At 40.4% G+C, this 21,259-nt stretch overlaps 1 protein-coding gene across 1 annotated transcript in view; it reads right to left on the bottom strand.

Moving 5' to 3' along the window:
* Nucleotides 1–1,193: 1,193 nt before the first annotated feature.
* The window catches only part of RAB10 (RAB10, member RAS oncogene family), a 90,637-nt gene continuing 70,571 nt past the window's right edge, over nucleotides 1,194–21,259 (bottom strand). The window contains exons 4-6 of the mRNA XM_053588178.1: nucleotides 11,650–11,739; nucleotides 10,917–11,018; nucleotides 1,194–3,650 (exon numbers count right to left, since the gene is read on the bottom strand). Of these exons, the coding sequence (XP_053444153.1) occupies nucleotides 3,567–3,650; nucleotides 10,917–11,018; nucleotides 11,650–11,739 (276 nt within the window). The 3' untranslated portion in view covers nucleotides 1,194–3,566. The remainder of the gene's footprint in view (nucleotides 3,651–10,916; nucleotides 11,019–11,649; nucleotides 11,740–21,259) is intronic.

Raw genomic sequence — 21,259 nt, 5'->3', positions numbered from 1 at the left:
GTTAAGGAAAAGTGAAAATACAAAAATTGGTGTCAGGCTTGGTTTCAAAATCCAACTCCAGCACTATCTGGTTGTGCAACCTTAAATTATGTAATCTAAGACAGTTTCTCAATTTGTAAGATGCGTGCTACTTCATCAGGACACGGAAGACACGGAGAACGGTGCCACCACACCTAGCCAGCTCCCACGTTCCTTTTTCTCTTTAACCGTGTATCTCCCTCTGCCATCACCTTAGCCAGGTCCTATTCAAACCTAGAATAAAACCTAATCTAGACTTGTTTTCCTAAAACACACCTGCTCTCATCACTCACAAGAGATTCCCATGACTCCCATTTACCTATCACATTATCCTAGCCAGACCTGTCACAAAAGCCAAGCCTCTGTGGTCTCTTCTTCCAACCACCTCCCCCTCTGCCTTAGCCAAAGGAACTACACATCTAAGAATCAACTCCTCCCTCAAAAATCCATCCCTATTCTTACCAATTGGACTTGTTCCTCTATTAATATAGCACTTAAAATATGGATCGCAACTATCTGGCTTTTGTATGTTAGGTGATTACTGCTGCTTTCCAAACTAGATCGTAATTTAAGGGCAGAGGCCATATCCTATATCCCTAACTCAAAGGTAGAGTTCTAGGCCCCATTCTAGACACAGAAGTACGTGGGGTGGGGCAGGAAAAAGATAGCATTAAAAGAACTCCAATGACTTTTCCCCAGTGATTCTTTTGGGCACTGCCTTTGAGAAAACCTCTATAAGGCATCCTCTCAGCAGAGCTAAATCTTGCCAACAATTATCAATAAGGTCTTAATATAGGATCAAACATTTCTTTTGCCAATACTTTACATAAAGCCAAAGCTGCTGGTATGGTTCACACAAGCAGGAAATACACCTTTATTAAAGGATCTAGGATCATGGCATCTCCTCTTTTGGAAACAGGATGATTCTGCTTTAATGTTCTATAGATGATTCTATTTTTTATGTAGTTTCTTATCAAAGATAGTTCTTGGAGTTGCCTTCCCAGTATTCCATTGTTGAGAAAGTTATTTCTCCTCTATTTATGCCATTCTTTAATATTTAGTTTGCTATTTTGCATCGTTTTCATAAGTAATCCTCCAACTCCATAAATAAATGAAAACCAAACCACACAGTTGGAAATCAAGTTTTGTTTTTATATGAACATAAGTAGACCATCTAGAAATATTTCAGTTTATTTAAATTGTTAAGTAGAATATGAAACCGAATTTGTAGCTAGTACCAGAGAATGGACTTAACTGTTTGGTGTTTAATGATAACAGCTTCTACACAGGATCCCCAGAGACTTACAGAAAAGGGGCAAAGCCCTAAATATTAAGCAAATAAAACTCACGTTTCAAACAGATTATACAAAAATTGATTTACACTCCATTTCCCTTTTTTGATATTTAGAAAGTGCAGATTTAACAAAAGGTAGCCATGTCCTTTCTATGTACAATGCCGATTATAATTATGCAAACAAAACTGTCAGTCTGTTACCCAAAAATCCCAGTGTTTAGCTCTCAAACCTTAAGTCATTAAATTGAGTAAGAATTAAGGAAGGTTAAAAATAAAGAGCTAATGCCACATTCCAGATAAAGGGAAACAACAAATACATTAACACAGTTTAATCTAAAACTTTTTGAAAAGCTTAATATCTCATTATTTTATTTTACTGGAAAATTAGGTATTATTTGGCAATGCTGCTTTTTACTAGTAGTAAACAATGATAAAGTCAAGTGAGGGAAAACGCTAAGAACAACAATCAGTGAGGCATATAAAATTGTTTTTAGGGCTCTATCTGAAAAACTCATGTATTTTCATAGCAGATAAGTCCCTATGTTGTTTGTTTATGTGAGCCAAGAGGTCATTAAAATGCTATTCACAACACAGAGAGACTTTTCAATGGAAGCTGCTGTCCTAAACTCAGCCTCTGCTAGAAATGAATCATGCTATTCACAATTATTTCAACAAAGGTATCATCTTAGGATGCTAGCAGCATAGTGAACTTAACTTACCCTATCCTAATGATAAGCAATGAAGCAAAACTAGAAAAATAAAGTGAAAAATGGACAGGGTTAGAGAAAGCTAGAGATCTTATCTTTGCATGAAAAGCCTTTTCTTGTCCTTTTCCCAAATCCACAAGTTTTCCAAAAGGATGCGAAGATGGGACTTAAAATTAATAATATTCTAAAGTACTTCTAAATCTTAAGGTAAAGACAACTTAACACTGAAGTGTTCTTCAGAGGCCAAATCTCAAATACATTTGGCAAACATGTTTATAAAATTCGCTCCTCCATCCCATATTTTTTTTTTACTGAGAAACCACCACCTTTACTGGGCTACCAAACTGCTAGAGGAGTTGCCAAAATGGAGACTACTCAAATTTAGGTTAAGAGATTTATTCTTGGGAAAGTGAATAGGCCGTACACCTAATTAGAAAGACAAACCACAACACCCTCCAAACACTAGTGCATGCAAGTTAATTCTTCCATTTCATAAACTCAATGAGTAAGACAGGAAGGGAACCAAGAAGGAGAAAAGGAACATACAAGTAAAACAGCAAATGAAGGAATCTGGAATATAGGTAGTATTGGAGAGGGAACAAATGAGGGGAAGACACCAATTGACATTGGATAGTAGGCAGTTAGAGATTATCTTTCAGTTTACTTAGCAAGTTAAATCAGTGCTTTATGTTAAACTTGACATAGTCTACTAGTTTGCCCCTTTCGTTCTTAAATAACTCATACCATGAGGTGGTGCGGGAGAGAAGCAAAAAAACCAGCATGCAGGAAGATGAGATGCAAGGAAATGTGGCCAAGGAGAAGAAATGGCAGCAGGAATCGTCTTAAATATCAAGGCCACTTAAAACAAGACTCAGCAAACCAAAGCTATCATTTCTGCATTACCCTTTGTCCTCAATTAACTACTTTGAAAATTACAGCCAAGCAAACCACAAACATTTTAATGGTGTATGTTTGGATGATACGTCTCCTGCACATGCTTCCACCATAACAAAAAAGGAAAACCAAAGAAATTCCTTTCCACATAAGGCACAGGACAAAATTAATCCATTTACATAGTCAAGGCGAGAATGAGTGTTTTCCTGGCTTTTCTTCTGTTATCACATGTCTATAGATTATAGGGACTCAAGCACATTATCCATGACAGAAAATTCCACTGTTGTGCGAAATAAAATTGTTAATTCTAATTTTTATTCTTATACAATTTGCAGAATAGATTTGAAATGATCGCTGTAAGTTTTAATGCTGATAAGAACTGGACTATAATACAACTGAAATGCAGAGGTGAGCTGAGCAAGTACATTTAGAAATGAAGTCACAGACATGATTTTTCTATACAGTTTTTTGTTTGAAGAAAATTATGATAAGAGTAGGCAAGCAGTCACAGATGAAAGAACAAATAAAATAGGTGGACTAGATAGTTAAGGTGAGGAACAAAAATATCTGTTTAGAGTTAAAAATGGACAGAGTGGTTTATTTTGCAGCAAGAAGAGAAAACGGGGATGGCAACTGATGGACCAGGAGAACGCTCAGCAACATTTGCTCTTCCAGCCTGTCACACCTCCTCCACTGCTGATATCTACATTTTCACTGTTGGGCTCTTTTACTGGGGTCTGGAATAAACACAAGGAAAATAACCCATGAAAAAACACTGCCACAGAAAAATGAAGATTCAACAAAAATATTATCATAAATGTCAACTTATGCAACAAAATGCAGTTACAGTCATATAGGTTTTTCCCCCCACGTGCAAAATAAAGACATAAGAGTTTTGTTTTTGATCTTCATGTTGTTTGCTTCCTCCATGAGCTTCCTCCAAGCTGTGAAATGTTGGAGACATTTGCTGGCGTCCCTTTGTAAAGCTTCTGCAATCTTCTCTGCCCTCTTTTGAATAGATTTTGTTATCTCACAGTTCTGACCTCTGAGTCTGTTTAGCACAAGGCATTACCAATGAAACCAGAGTTTCATATGTCTTCATATTAGAGAAGCAAAAAAGCTTTTATTATTGTACCACAGTATTATTACTTTTTTGAGACAGAGTCTCACTTTGTCACCCTGGGTAGAGTGCTGTGGCATCATAGCTCACGGCAACATCAAACTCTTGGGCTCAAGCGAGTCTCTTGCCTCAGCCTCCCTAGGTAGCTGGGACTACAGGTGCCCTCCACAACACCCACCTATTTTTTGTTTGTTTTTGTTTAGCAGGCCTGGGCCAGGTTTGAACCCATCAGCCCTGGAGCATGTGGCCGGTGCCCTAACCACTGAGCTATAAAGCGCCACCATGCCTGGCTAATTTTTCTCTTAGAATCTCACTGTTGCTCAGGCTAGTTTCCAACTCCTGGCTTCAAGTAATCCCAAAGTACTAGGATTATAGGCGGGAGCCACTGTGCCAGTCCAATTGTACCACAGTGTCAAAAAGGCAATCTAACTATGACTAAGTGAAAAGGGATAGAGCAAACTGCAAAGTTATATAATTCATGTTGACGATCGATACAGAAAAAACAAAAGAATATATACCAAAATGCTAAATTACAGCAGCAACCCTTAAGTTTATGAGTAATTTCAATGTCTTTGTATAATCCTGTATCTTCCCAACATTAAATATTACTATTAAAATCAGAAGAATAGGCTCAGCACCTGTAGTTCAGTGGTTAGGGCGCCAGCCACATACACTGAGGCAGGTGGGTTCGAACCTGGCCCCGGCCTGCTAAACAACAACTGCAACAAAAAAATAGCTAGGCGTTGTGACAAGTGCCTGCAGTCTCAGCTTCTTGGGATGCTGAGGCAAGAGAATTGCTTAAGCCCAAGAGTTTGAGGTTCCTGTGAGCTGTGATGCCACTGCACTCTACCAAGGGCGACATAGTCTGTCTCAAAAAATAAAAAAAAAATAAAAAATTAAATAAAAAATCATAAGAACACACTACTTTAAACAGGCATCAGACTTTATATATGAAAAAAGTTATTTTATTTATTGAGACAGACTCTCACTAGGTCTACCTCAGTAGAGTGCCACAGTGTCACAGCTCACAGCAACCTCAAACTCTTAGGTTTAAGCGATTCTCTTGCCTCAGCCTCCCAAGTACCTAGGACCACAGGCGCCTGCCACAATGCCTGGCTATTTTTTTTTGTTGCAGTTGTTTAGCTGGCCCAGGCTGGATTCGAATTCGCCACCTTTGGTGTATGTGGCTTGTGCTGTAATAATTGTGCTGTGGGCGCCAAGCCTGAAAAAAGTTTTTGAGAGACAAGTTATGTGCAGAAAAGAAAAAGCACACAATCTTAAATGTACATCCTGATGCATTTTTAACTATATACTGTGAAACCACCAGATCAAGATATAAAACATAATGCCCTCAAGAAGGCTCCCTCCTGCCCCTTTCCAGTCAGGACTACTCTCTTAATCAATATTCTCGTTTCTATTATTGTAGATTTTTGTTGTTGTTGTTGTTGTTCTTAACCTTTTTTTGTTTTAGACCAGCGGTTCTCAATCTGTGGGTCGCGACCCCTTTGTAACAATGAAAATACACTGCTGCATTAGGAAGGTTGAGAACCACTGTTTCAGACAATAATCTCAGTCTGGACTGACTAAAGTGCCATGGCATTATAGCTCATAGCAACCTCAAGTTCTTTGTTCAAGTAATCCTCTTGCTTTAGTTTTCTTTGTTTTTAGTAGAGATGGGGTTTTGCTATTGTTCAGGCTGTTCTCAAACTCCAGCAATCCACCCTCGTTGGCCTCCCAGAGTACTATGTTACAGGCACAAGTCACCATGCTTGGCCTCAACCTTCATATACATGGAACTATATATAGTTTAAAATAATGTTTGAATCTAACTTCTTTACCCAGTATCATCAACCTGAGATTTATCCATGCTGCTGTATGTAACAGTAGTTCATCATGAATGGAATTTTAAAAGCTAGGAAGCACCTGAGAGAACTTACTATCTCATGGAAACAATAAAATTATGGTCTTAGGGGAAAAAATTAAACTATTTCTTTTTTTTGTAGAGACGGAGTCTCACTGTACCGCCCTCAGTAGAGTGCCGTGGCGTCACACGGCTCACAGCAACCTCTAACTCTTGGGCTTACGCGATTCTCTTGCCTCAGCCTCCCGAGCAGCTGGGACTACAGGCGCCCGCCACAACGCCCGGCTATTTTTTTGTTGCAGTTTGGCCGGGGCTGGGTTTGAACCCGCCACCCTCGGCCTATGGGGCAGGCGCCCTACTCACTGAGCCACAGGCGCCGCCCAAATTAAACTATTTTAAAAACTCAAGTAACCTACTTACTGAATCAGGAGGTGAAATTTCCGCTTACCCTTAGAGCTTACCTGCCTACTATCACTGCCTGAAGGGATTCTTCTCCTCCCTGTACATTAAAGTGGCAAGTTATACATGAAAAAGACCTTTGTAGGTTTCCCTATACAAGCAACTTTGCTAATAAAAATCTTCTGAGAAAAAAATGAAGAGAAATGGGCGGCGCCTGTGGCTCAATGAGTAGGGTACCAGCCCCATATACGGAGGAGGGGGGGGGTTTGAACCCGGCCCCGGTCAAACTGCAACAAAAACTAGCCCCGTGTTGTGGTGGGTGCCTGTAGTCCCAGCTACTCTGGAGGCTGAGGCAGGAGAATCGTTTAAGCCCAAGAGCGGAAGGTTGCTGTGAGCTGTGACACTACGGCACTCTACTGAGGGTGACAAAGTGAGACTCTGTCTCTTAAAACAAAAAAAACAATGAAGAGAAAGAAGCAGCTTAGCACCTAGCAAGAAAATAATATCGCTGCAGGGGAAATACTGGGAACTTTCAGGTATGGATCAGGTTTAAGACATATGGGTGCTTAACCTTTACTTCCCATCTCATTCACAGTATTTTTTTTTTCCTTTAGGTGAGACAGAGTCTCACTCTCCTGCCCAGGCTAGAATGCCATGGTATTAGCTCAGCTCATAGCAACCTCAAACTCCTGGGCTCAAGTGATCCTCCTGTCTCAGATTCACAGAGTGCGAGGATTATAAGCATGAATAAGCCACCGTATTATATCCGGCCTCACAGTCTATCTTTCAGAATTTAACTTTGATTCTTCTTTTTTTTTTATAGAGACAGAGTCTCACTTTATGGCCCTCGGTAGAGTGCCGTGGCCTCACACAGCTCACAGCAACCTCCAACTCCTGGGCTTAAGCGATTTTCTTGCCTCAGCCTCCCGAGTAGCTGGGACTACAGGCGCCCGCCACATTAACTTTGATTCTTAAAATAGACTCTTTGAAAAGGTGGGTGAAGGGGTGATATCTCTTGCAGGGCAAAACATTTTAGAGCCTAAGTATTAATATAATGTTAATGTCCCTAGAGAAGAATAAGAAAAGGCCAACAACCAAATATAAAAACTGGGCAAAGAGGACGGCACCTGTGGCTCAGTGGGTAGGGCTCCGGCCCCATATACCGAGGCTGGAGGGTTCAAACCCAGCCTCGGCCAAACTGCAAACAAAAAATAGCTGGGCATTGTGGCAGGTTCTGTAGTCGCAGCTACTCAGGAGGCTGAGGCAAGAGAATCGACTAAGCCCAGGAGTTGGAGGTTACTGGTTATTGTGAGCTGTGATGCCACGGCATTCTACGCGGGTGATAAAGTGAGACTCTGTCTCTAAAAAAAAAAAAAAAAAACTGGGCAAAGAAATAAACAAAAAAGTTTAAGAATCATTTTGCATTTCCTTTTCTATAAACATTCATTCATTTATTAATAAACAGAGGCTCCCTATATTGCCAAGGCTGGTCTCGAACTTCCAGGCTCAAGCGATTCTTCTGCTTGAGCCTCCTGAACAGGTGGGACTACAGGTGCCTGCCACTGACCCATCTCTAAACTTATTTATTTAGAGACAGAGTCTCAAGCTGTCGCCCTTGGTAGAGTGCCATAGCATCATAGCTCACAGTAACCTCCTCCTCTTGGGCTTAAATGATTCTCTTGCTCCAGCCTCCCAAGTAGCTGGGACTACAGACATCCACCACAATGCCTGGCTGTGTTTTGTCGTTGCTGCAGTTGTCATTGTTGTTTTAGCTGGCCTAGGCTAGGGCTTGGTTTGAACCCACCAGCCTTGGTGTAAGGAGCCTGCGCCCTACCCAGTGAACTATAGGTGCTGCCCTAAACACTTTTTTTAATGCTCAGCCTCACTCTTAAGAGAGCTCAGCCTTACTCTTAAGAGAGCTATTAAATCTTTTTTTTTTTTTAACTTGTCGGCAGACTGGGAAAGATGTGATCTTGCAAATCCACTATTCTGGCTAGGGTGTGAATAAACAGATATTCTCAGATGCTGCTAGTGGGAATCATGAGGGAGTATAACCACCATGACAGAATTTGGCAGCATGTATCAAAATTCCAAATGTACATATATGCTCTTTGACCAAATTCTGGGAATTTGTCCTTCAAATATATTTACACATGCAAAACAATTTAAATATAAAATTATGGGCTGGGCGTGGTGGCTCACACCTGTAATACTAGCACTTTGGGATGCCAAAAATTGGAGGATCACGTGAGGCTGGGAATTCAAGACCAGTCTGGCAACAGAGCCAGATCCCATCTCTACAAAATAATTTTTAAAAATGAGCTAGCCATGGTGGTGCATGCCTATAGTTCTAGCTATTTGGGAGGCTGAGGCAGGTGGATGATTTAAGCCCAGGAGTTTGAGGTTATGTTGAGACATGATCACACCACTATACTCCAGCCTGGGTGACAGAGCAAGATCCTATAAATCTCTCTTTTAAAGGCACTACAAATAGTTTATGAACACATAAAGTGGAAAATAATTTAAATTTTCCTCACTAGGAGACTTGTTCAATTATGATACAATCCTTTAAAGGAATATCATGCAGTTACTTAAAAAGTAGAATTGTTTTACTTATAGTAAGTGAAAAAAGGTGGCTAAATCTGTTAAAAAGAGAGTGGGAGAGAATAAGAATATATATTCAAATTTACTCATAGCTATAAAATAGGAAATGAATCACACGGGTTACCTGTAGGGGAGGGATGCGAACTGGCAACTGAGGGCATTAGGGAACAGGGTGGAGACTTCTCTGTACTTTTTCCTCCTTTTATTTTAAATCTTTGAACCATTGGAATAAATTACCTATCCAAATACCTAAGTTAAAAAAATGTTTTAAATTACTTTAACTCTTAAGTTAATTCTAATGTGCAGCAAGTTTATGTTTATGTATCTCCTAAGTTTACAATATCAAAGTGAGAATATGTGCATTTTAAAAAGTGCTATCTTTGGCTCAGCACACACAACACAGTGGTTACAGCGCTGTCCACATACACCAAGGGTGGCAGGTTCGAACCCGGCCCTGGCCAGCTAAATAATGACAACTGAAAAAAAAAAAATAGCCAGGTGTGTGGCAGGCACGTTTAGTCCCAGCTACTCAGGGGACTGAGGCAAGAGAATCGCTTACACCCAAGAGTTTGAGGTTGCTATGACCCGTGATGCCACGGCACTCTACCCAGGTTGATGTAGTGAGACGGTCTCAAAAAGAAAAAAAAAATTTAAATACTTGGGTCTATACTTGGGTCTGGGGCAGCACCTGTGGCTCAGTGGGTAGGGCGCTAGCCCCATATACCGAAGGTGGCAAATTGGAACCTGGCCCTGGCCAAACTGCAACAAAAAAATAGCCAGGTGTTGTGGCAGGCGCCTGTAGTCCCAGCTACTTGGGAGGCTGAGACAAGAGAATGTCCTAAGCCCAGGAGTTGGAGGTTGCTGTGCCAACGGTGATAAAGTGAGACTCTCTGTCTCTCTCTTTTTTTTTTTTTGGTGATTTTTGGCCAGGGCTGGGTTTGAACCCACCACCTCTGGCATATGGGACCAGTGCCCTACCCCTTGGAGCCACAGGCACCGCCAGACTCTCTGTCTCTTAAAAAAAAAAAGTGGGCCTGCTTACAGGCAGATCTTTATTTATTGTTGTATTCATACTTTAACCTTTAATGTGATAATAAGGAAGCTCTACTTCAGTGGAGCACAAATTATATAATGACTGTATGGTACTATTTAAAAAAAAAATCACCAAGACTGGTGAGAAGATCACCAAAGGACACAATATAGACAGAAATCAAGCAGAAAGCATGGAGAAGACCAAAAGGCCCAGAAAAACAAAGAATACAGAGACAAAGGTGTTTCAGTAATTTCTGTGAAACTCCTGCATATCCTGGTCTTACCAGGACTGTGAGTACTGGAATAATGTTTCATCACCAGTACACAGAGAATCTATACATGCTCTTTATTTGCTTTAGAAGCAACTATATAGCAGAACTGTGATTCTGCAATAACTACTTAAGAGATGCACCTTTTTATTTCTATAAACAAGTCCCTGTCCTGTGGCCCAAGCTGGAGTGCAATGGCACAATCATAGCTTACTACAGTCTTGAACTCCTGGGCTCAAGTGATTATCCTGCCTTAGCTTCCCAAGTAGCTAGGACTACAAGAGCACACCTCCATGCCCAGCTAATTTTTCTATATTTATTATAGAGACAGGGTCTCACTACATTGCCCAGGCTGAGTCTCAAACTCCAGGTCTCAAGTGATCTTCTTCCCTTTGGCCTCACAAAGTGCTGGGATTACAGATGTTGAGTCATCCCACCTAGCCTACATTCACTTCTTAAATTATCTAAAAGAATCCAATAAACCAAATAAAATAAATGAGTCCAATTAGAAATAAAGGAGAGGCTTTTTTTAAAATATGAAAGACATGAACCCAAGATTTAAAAAGCTGGAGTAAGATTAAAAAGTTTGAAAGGGTACAGAACTGGGGACTACAGATGGTTTGACCATAGGAGGTCAGAATACTGATAGTTACCACTGACAAAATATTCAACTGAGATAACTCGGGTACCTCAGCAGAAAGTAAAAATAGGAACTTACCTTTCGAAGGATATCTTCAGCTAATGTGAGGAACGCCTTTTCGATGTTTATATTTGCTTTTGCACTAGTCTCAAAAAACCTAATACCATGCTCCCTTGCAATCTAAAACAGAAGCAAAATATCATCATAAATTGATCAAGTATGTGTTGCCAACTGTAACATCTTAGACTAAATATTGATATTTTAGAGGCAGTGATCCCAACTAGAATATATTAAACAGATTATTTCAAGCTCTTTCAAAAAAAAAAAAAAATCAAACAAAAGGAAAGTAATTAAAATAATCTCTTTACCCTGGGGGTTTGTTTCAGATATTCTAAATCAGATATTCACTTTGGGGGCAAACTTAAGAGAAGCTCAATGTGACTTATCAGGATCTAATTTCTGCTCATCACAGGCTCCTAATGGTCAAATTCTGGAATCATACTAATTGATATATTTCTTTAAAGTCGAAGTTAAATAACCAAGAATCACACATTTTTATTTTTTTCCTCCTATTTTTTCCTTTATTTTTAAGGCTAAAAATAAAAATAAGGTCACAGATTTTGATTCTCAAATACATGAGGAATATGCACTAAAAAAATTCACTCAAATTATAAACGATTGTTTCCAACAAGCATTTAAAAAATAAAACTAGCTCAGTGCACTTTATCAGCACTACTATCAAAATTATTATAAAGCAACATTATCTTTAGTAAAAAAGGGCAGCATATCAGTTTTATTCAGAAATTTTTACCTGTTCTCCTTTTCCTTTAGGTACAACTCTTTTATCATCCATATCACACTTGTTTCCTAGTAACATTCTTTCCACATCTTCATTGGCATGCTAAAAGGTAAGAAAATTTTTTACTTTTATACACTATCATGAATTATACCTTAATATTCTTTTTATTTTATTTTTTTTGAAACAGAGCCTCAAGCTGTCGTCCTGGGTAGAGTGCTATGACATCACAGCTCACAGCAACCTCCAACTCCTAGGCTCAAGCGATTCTCCGGCCTCCACCTCCCAAGTAGCTGGGACTACAGGTGCCTGCCACAACACCCGGCTATTTTTTGGTTGCAGCTGTCATTGTTGTTTGGAGGGCCTGGGCTGGATTCAAACCCGCCAGCTCAGGTGTATGTGGCTGGCGCCTTAGCCGCTTGAGCCACAGGTGCCAAACCAATATTCTCTTTTTAAAATTTTATCTGAGATAGGGTTTTTCTGTTGCCCTGGCTGGAATACAGTGGCATGATCATGGCTCACTGCAGACTCACACTCCACAGCTCAAATGATCCTTCCACCTCAGCCTCCCAAGTGGCTGGGACTATAAGCTTGTGCCATCACAGCTGGTTAATTTTTTTTTTTTTTTTTTTTTTGTAGAGACAGAGTCTCACTTTATGGCCCTTGGTAGAGTGCCGTGGCCTCACACAGCTCACAGCAACCTCCAACTCCCGGGCTTAAGCGATTCTCTTGCCTCAGCCTCCCGAGTGGCTGGGACTACAGGCGCCCGCCACAACGCCCGGCTATTTTTTTGGTTGCAGTTTGGCCGGGGCCGGGCTTGAACCCGCCACCCTCGGTATATGGGGCCGGCGCCTTACCGACTGAGCCACAGGCGCCGCCCACAGCTGGTTAATTTTTTTATTTTCTAGTAGAAATGGGGTCTTGCTATGCTGCCCAGACTGGTCTCAAAGTCCTGGGCTCAAGCAATCTCCCACTAAAACCTCCCAAAATGCTGCAATAATGAGCATGAGTCACCAGGCCTGGCTTTAATATTCTTTAACACATTGATTGCCACACTAGGAAAAAACAAATTTTCCCTTGGGGCCACAGTGTTTCATTACAAAAATAGAATAAAAACTAACTTTGTAAATAAAATGATCCTTTCTAATTTAATAAAAGATGTATTATTTTTTATTTTCTTTTTTTTTTGTGTGCTTTTTGGCTGGGGTTAGGTTTGAACCCACCAGCTCCGGCATATGGGACCGGCGCCCTATTCCTTGAGCCACAGGCGCCGCCCTATTTTTTATTTTCTGTGGTGCATTATATGCAACTCATGCCTTACTGAATTTGTTTCTGAGAACTGAATCTTTTGTCATTCCCCAAGTATTTAGTTGTGTCTAGAGTGGACCTTGGGTGGTCCTGGATGGCAACCTCTGAATCATATTCCCTAAGTATGTGCAACAATGTCATGTCACCACACACTATCCCATGGATATCATTCAAAGAGCTGCCAGGCAAATATTCCAGGCAAAATGCATAGTCAGAAGTTATGGCAATTGTAGAATAGGGTCCAGTGTTTGTGGTATACTTGGGAAAATCAGCTGGAACATGGTAACGGGAGATGGGGGACACATGTCTTGACAAGGAAACCAATTAGCAGAGATTTCATGCTTCATAGGCCCCAGGCTCAAAATTAGCATGAGTTAAATACAACTCACACGGTAGTTAATGTGTTAAAACTGATTTTCAATTTAGAGTGTCATTTTGATAGCATGAAAGTTTTTTTTGTTTGTTTTTTTAATCTTTATCACTTGATAGCATGAAAGTTTTAGTCACCCTAAAACCACCTTGCCTTAAAATCCATTACAAATTCTTACATTATCCAGAAAAGACACATAATTCCTAAGATATGTCCATGTCAAGTATTATTTCCCATAGAGTAGCTGTCTAAATTTTGTAGATATGTTCTTACCAAAAGAGATCAAGATAAAAGCAAAAGATGTGACATTGGGATCTCTTATGCATCATCAATCCAAGCCGGATCTTGATTTCAGATTTATAATGTACACCAACCTTCAGAAGACTTAATTTAAAAATGTACATATCCCTTAAAGTCTTAAATAGCTACAGTGCTATGGCATAAGGAGATCTATACATTAGAATCACTTAAAAACAAATGCTTGCCCCATTAAAATCCCAATGACAATTTTTGCAAAAACAGAAAGATCCACCCTAAAATTCACATGGAATCTAAAGGGATCCTGAGTAGCCAAACAAGCTCGAAAAAGTATAAAGTTGAGAATTCACACTACTTCCTGTAGAATAAGACAGCATGGTACTGGCATAGACATACAGGCCAGGCACAGTGGCTCATGCCTATAATCCTAGCACTCTGGGAGGCTGAGGCAGGCGAATGATTGCTTGAAATTAGGAGCTCGAGACCAGGCTAAGAACCCATCTCTACTTTAAATATAAAAAATTAGCTGGGCGTTGTGGTGGGCACCTGTAGTCCCAGCTACTCAGGAGGCTGAGGCAGGAAGACCACTTGAACCCAGGAAACTTGAGGTTGCTATAAGCTAGGCTGACACCACCATGGCACTCTAGCCTGGACAAGAATGAGAATGTGTCTCCACCTCCCCCAAAAGACAGACATATAAGATGGAATAGAAAAGACAGTCCAGAAATAAACCCTCTTATATATAGACGAATGATTTTCAACAAGGGTGCCAAAATCAGTCAATGAGGAAAAAGGCACTGGGAAAACCAGACATACACATGAAAAGAATGAAGGTGGAACCTTATTTTACATCATATACAAAAACTAACTCAAAATGGATCAAAGACTTAAATTTAAGATGACTTAAAACTACAAAACTCTAAAGCTTCAGGACACAAGATTTAGCAATGATTTCTTGGATATAATATTAAAAACATGGACAATGAAATAAGTTATATTTCATAAAAATGAAAAAGTATTGTGCAACAAAGGACACTAGTGAGAGAATGAAAATGCAACCCCCCAAAAAGAAAATATTTGCAAGTCATATATATGGTTCAGAATACATAAAGCACTACTAAAACTCAAACAAAAAAAATCAAAAAATTGGCAAAGAGGATGGATGAGGTGGCTCATGCCTGTAATCCTAGCATTCTGTGAGGCAAAGTTGGATGGATCATTTTAGCTCACAAGTTCGAGACCAGCCTGAGCAAGAGTGAGACCTTGTCTCTACTAAAAATGAAAAAATGAGGCCAGGTATGGTGGCCCATCCCTGTAATCCTAGCACTCTGGGAGGCCAAAGCAGTGGATTGCTTGAGCTCACAGTTCCAGACCAGCCTGAGCAAAAAGCGAGACCCTGTCTCTACTACCCTGCTTCCCCAAAAATAAGACAGTGTCTTATTTTAAAGTGTGTTCCCAAAGATATGCTAGGTCTTATTTTCGGAGGATGTCTTATTTTCGGGGAAACAGGGTAAAAATAGAAAACTGGGTGGCACCCGCAGCTCAGTTGGTAGGGTGCTGGCCACACACACTGAGATTGTTGGGTTTGAACCTGGCCTGGGGCAGCTAAAACAACAATGACAACTGCAACAACAACAACAAAAAACAGCTGCAGGACGACAGTTTGAGGCTCTGTCTCAAAAAAATAAAATAAAATAAAAAATAGCCGGGCGTTGTAGCGGGCACCTATAGTCCCAGCTACTTGGGAGGCTGAGGTAAGAGAATCACTTAAACCCAAGAGTTTAAGTTTGCTGTGAGCTATGACGCCACAGCACTCTACCCAGGGTGCCAGGGTTACAGCTTGAGACTCTGTCTCAAAAAAAAAAAAAAAAAAGAAAAGAAAAACTGAGACAAGAGGGTCACTTGAGCTCAAGAGTTAAGAGGTTGCTGTGAGCTCTCATGCCAGGGCACTCTACCCATGGCAATAGCTGGAGACTCTGTCTCTAAATAAATAATTTCATAAAGCTTTAGCAATTTGACCACCTATTTATAGGCGTCTAGCTCTCCACAAATAGGTAAAATTCCTTACACATGTTTAACATTTTAGGGAATAAACCTAAATCCACCTCAAAAATAGATTTGAAAGTAAGCCTGAAGGGAGGGGTGGGGGGAGAGAGAAGACCTCAGACGCAAGGGTGGGCAACCTTTGGCTTTTCTGCACCAGACTGGAAGAAGAATTATCCTTGGGCCACACATTAAATACACAAACACTAATGAAAGCTGACGAGCAAGAAAAAAAAAAAAAAAGGTCCATGTATAATTTTTGTGCTATCTGCCACTACAGATAATCCAAAAGGTCCTCACATAATCAAATCTGCAGGTGGCCTGTGGGTTGCAGGTTGGACACTCCTGCTAGAGCTGAAACATCAGTCCTAGAGCAGCAACATAGAATATAAGACGATGGCCATTACACCCAGTGCCTTCAGGTCCTGTGCAAATTAAATTGACTAGATTATGCCCAGACTCTCAATACAAGCTCCTTCCTTCAATTCTCCTGACTCAGCCTTGCTTTCCAACAGCGAAAAGGGGACAGGGAAAACTATTATAATAGCAGGTCTGGTGTCATTAAAACTATTAGTATTGTCCACTTGCCATAAGTGTCTAAGAAAAAAAGAAAGAGAAGAAAACCATTAGTACTGGCTGGGTTTGGTGGCTCATGTCTATGAACTCTTTAGGAGGCTGAGACTGAAAGATCACTCGAGCCCAGGAGTTTCAAGACCAGCCTGAGCAAGATCATCTCTACACAAAAATTCTTTAAATTAGCCAGGTGTGGTAGTCCACACCTATAGCTAGGATACAGGAGGATAAGGTGTGAGGACTGCTTGAGCCTAGGAGTTTGAGGTTGCAGTGAGCTGTGAGCTTGCCATGTATTTCAGCCTAGGAAACAAAGTGAGACTCTGTCTTTTTTTATTTTGGAGATAGTCTCACTTTGTAGGCCGTGGTAGAGTGCTATGGTATCATTTCTCACTGCAACCTCAAACTCCTGGGCTAAGTGATCCTCTTGCCTCAGCTTCCTGAATAATTGGGACTACAGGAGCCCGTCACAATGCCTGGCTAATTTTTTGGAGATGTGGTCTTGCTCTTTCCGAGTCTGGTCTTGAACTCCTGAGCTCAAGTGATCTACCCACCTTTGCCTCCCAGAGTGCAAGGATTACAGGTGTGAGCCACCAAGTTGGGCATGAGACCCTGTCTCTTAAAACAAACAAAAAAATCCTAGTATTATTGATCAGGAAGGCTTCTATTTGTAAAATTCCTTCCTATTTAGAAGTGGTATCTATGCACTTTTTATCTTTGAGAGAAAATTTGGAATTGCATTTGGATTGACCCAAGGTAGAATATCACATATTTATTGTTAATTCTCTTTAAAAATGTCCCATCTGTTTTTAAAAGTCTAGGTCTCAGATATGGAAATTACCAACTATTATATATCCAGCAAGAACACCTTTCTGGTTTTGTTATGTAATAACACATTCCTATCAGTCTGGGAAACGTTCTGAGTGAATACTTTCTTTGCTCAGATTTTCTCTGTTTCTAATTATAGTATCCCTCTTGCATAGTGCTAAAAGGATAGCACCAAAGCTAAGACCTGAAAAACATCTATGATATGCTTCTCTGCACAAAAACTTAAAAAAAAAAAAAAGTCAAAATAGTATTATACAAATCTTTACAGTCAAGATCATCCTTAGCTGGCAATAATAACAGTAAGAATGAAGCATAATGAGGTTAAAGAAGGCTTCCTTTGCTCCTGAACCATGGGACCACTAAACTGTAGTCAGAATGTAGAGAACTTCTTACATTTTCTTATGCCAACATGCATATTAATCTTTTTCATTCAGATACATAGTACTTGTGTATCACATCAGATAAAAAAACATAAAGACTAGTAGATGCATGACACAGACATATGAAAGACATATTTATACAGAAGAACACACATTTCTATCCATATAAATTAATATACCTACACTGTAACTAGCTTTAAAATTGGCTGATTTCTAATATAAAAAGATATTAAAGTCCAGATCAATTTCTCAACTTCAAACCTACAGATAATTTGTGCCAGCATTCTCTTTGTCCCCTAGTTCTAACAATCAAAAATATCTCTACACACTGCCAATTGTTCCCTAGGGATTAGTAAGAATTACCCCTGATTGAAGTCCATTGGTTTAGATAAAGATCACTGTTCAGCATTAGAGACTCTAACATAAAGAACTTTTTTAATTCAATAATTGACCACAAAACCATGGAGTCATAAGCATGAGCCTCCAAGTTGTTTTAATATATGTCTTTCATTTACACATATTATATATAACAAAATATTCCATACTTCCTAAAACACTGATCCCAAGTGTTTCCTGGTAGAACAAGTCAACAAGTTAAAAACACTACATAGTACAACTCTCCTCTTGGATGTTCACAATACATCAAAGCACACAAAAGGATCAGAAATCACAAAATAAAAAGACCTATTTAAATTACTTGTCTACAGAACACTTTGTCAAGTAATACCACTAAAATGTGTTAGAAAATACAGCAGTAGGGCGGCGCCTGTGGCTCAGTGAGTAGGGCGCCGGCCCCATATGCCGAGGGTGGCGGGTTCAAACCCAGCCCCGGCCAAACTGCAACAAAAAAATAGCCGGGCGTTGTGGCGGGCGCCTGTAGTCTCAGCTGCTCGGGAGGCTGAGGCAAGAGAATCACGTAAGCCCAAGAGTTAGAGGTTGCTGTGAGCCGTGTGACGCCACGGCACTCTACCAGAGGGCGGTACAGTGAGACTCTGTCTCTACAAAAAAAAAAAAAAAAAAAAAAAAAAAAGAAAATACAGCAGTAAAAGTATATAAGGTCATGTTACTTAAAAGCCATCAGGACTAGGATTCTAAATATTATGATTTCTTATCTCTATTATTTCAAGGCACAGAAAACTTTTCTTTTCTTTTTTTTTTTGAGACAGACTCTCACTGTCGCCCTCAGTAGAGTGCCATGTTGTCACAGCTCACAGCAACCTCAAACTCTTGGGCTTAAGTAATTCTCTTGCCTCAGACTCCCAAGTAGCTGGGACTAGAGGCACCAGCCACACAATGCCTGGCTTTTTTTTTTTTTTTTTTTTTTGTAGAGACAGAGTCTCACTTTATTGCCCTTGGTAGAGTGCTATGCCATCACAACTCACAGCAACCTCCAGCTCCTGGGCTTAGGCGATTCTCTTGCCTCAGCCTCCCCAGTAGCTGGGACCACAGGCGCCCACCACAATGCCCAGCTATTTTTTGTTACAGTTTGGCCGGGCTGGGTTTGAACCCACCACCCTCGGTATATGGGGTTGGTACCCTACTCACTGAGCCAGAGGTGCCGCCCTGGCTATTTCTTTTTTTTCATTGTTACAGTTGTCACTGTTGGTTTAGCTGGCCTGGGCCAGGTTTGAACCCGCCACCCTCAAGTGTATACAGCTGGCGCCCTACCCACTGAGCTACAGGCACTGCCTTGTTGTCTTCTTTTTTTTTTTTAAGACAAAGTCTTGCTCTGTCACCCTGGCTAGAGTGCAGTGTTATCATCAATAGATCATTGTAACTTCAAACTCCTGAACCACGTTGTTCAGGCTGGTGATGATTGTTTCAATCATAAGATGGTGTTGGATTTTGTCACATTTTTCTGTATTTACTGAAATGATCATATACTTTTTGTCCTTTTAAAATATGGCATATTATACTGATTTTGTATATTGAAATCACTCTTGGGGCGGCACCTGTGGCTCAGTGAGTAGGGCGCCGGCCCCATATGCCGAGGGTGGCGGGTTCAAACCCAGCCCTGGCCAAATTGCAACAAAAAAATAGCCGGGCGTTGTGGCAGGCGCCTGTAGTCCCAGCTGCTTGGGAGGCTGAGGCAAGAGAATCGCATAAGCCCAAGAGTTAGAGGTTGCTGTGAGCTGTGTGATGCCATGGCACTCTACCTGAGGGTGGTATGTGAGACTCTGTCTCTACAAAAAAAAAAAAAAAAGAAATAAATCACTCTTGCATTCCTGGGATATATTTCTCTTGATTCTGTCATATAATCCTTTAAAAAATGTTGCTGAATTGATCCAGCTTTTCATTTAAAGTTTAATTTTTATAAAAAAGAGAAAAATTGGCATAGCAAACATCTTATGTATCAGAGAAATAGGATTTTCTGGATTTGTTTTTTGTCTTTGAGACCGTCTTAGCTTGTCACCCTTGTTAGAGTACTGTGGTGTCAGAACTCACAGCAACCTCAAACTCTCGGGCTCAAGTGATCCTCTCATTTCATTAAGGAGCTGGGACTACAGGCACCCACTACAATGCCCAGCTATTTTTAGAGTCTCACTCGGAGTCAGGCTCGTCTTGAACTCCTGAGCTCAAGCAATCCACCAGTCTCAGCCTCCAGAGTGCTAGAATTACAGGTGTAAGCCACCATGCCTGGCCGATTTTCTGGTTGAGTCTCTCTTTATTCCTGAGGCTGGAGCACAATGACTATTCATAGGCAAGCTCATAACTGTTGGCCTTGAACTCCTGGGCTCAAGGGATCCTCCCACCTCAGGCTTCTAGAGTAGCTGAGATTATAGATGACTTTCTTTTTTAAAATGAATTAACTTTTTGTATCCTAGTTTATGCTGGGAAATAATAAGTCATCTAGTCTACTATGTCAAGTATACAGAGTCTGTGGTATAATAAAAACATATACTGGGTCTTTGTCCCCAGACCCTGGCACTGAGCCCCTTCCTAATTTCTCCAGTGATAGGAGTGTCTTTTGGTACTCAAACTAGCCCTTTATGCTAACAGATGACTCAGGGCAGGGCTCTTATCTAGCTCCATGGGGGGCTGGTCCCCAAAGGAACCAACCCCCACGTCTCTAGAAAGCAGGAACTTTTAGCCCCACTTTCTGACCTCTAAGGAAGGGTAGGGTACTAGAAATTAAGCTCAATTATCAGAGAGCAGTGACTTAATTAACATGCCTAAGTAATGAAACTTCAATTAAAACTCTGAAACAACAGGGATAGAGAAGCTTCCAAATTGGTGAACACATCAAAGTACTAGGATGATGCATGTAGAAAGGACATGGAATCTCTACAACCTCACCCCACCACCTACACCTTGCATATGCATCTCTTCCATTTATCTGTTCCTGAGCTATGTCCTTTATAATAAAATTATAGTCATCAGTACAGTACTTTCCTGAGTCCTATAAGTCATTCTTGCAAACTATCAAATATGAAGTGGGGTTGTGGGAACCCAAAAAAGAATAGCCAGCTTGGGTAGAAGCATGGGTAGCCTGGGGAACTAGGACTTGTGAATAGTGTCTGAGACTGACTCTGGGTGTTTGGTGTCAGAGCAGGATTCCACTATAGGATACCAGTTGATGCTGTAGAACCAGAGAAACTATGGCTGGAAAGGCACCACAAATAAACTGCTCTTATTACACAGACGATTTGATCAGACTAGAAGATGAAGGATAAGGAAATAAAAAATGAAGCCTTTTTTTTGTTTCAATATCTGTGTATCTTTTAGTAGTTACTAAATAATTACAAGCTTCTCCTTGGGATTTATTCTACCGGTGAAAAAATAGTAATGTGCCCTTAGGATTGCTACCATTAAAAGTATTATCTTGAAAAAAAAAAAAAAAAAAAAAGTATTATCTTGAGTCTTATCT

This window comes from Nycticebus coucang, chromosome 4, assembly GCF_027406575.1.
Source record: "Nycticebus coucang isolate mNycCou1 chromosome 4, mNycCou1.pri, whole genome shotgun sequence".
Taxonomy (NCBI): domain Eukaryota; kingdom Metazoa; phylum Chordata; class Mammalia; order Primates; family Lorisidae; genus Nycticebus; species Nycticebus coucang.
This window is presented reverse-complemented; position numbering and strand designations above follow the sequence as displayed.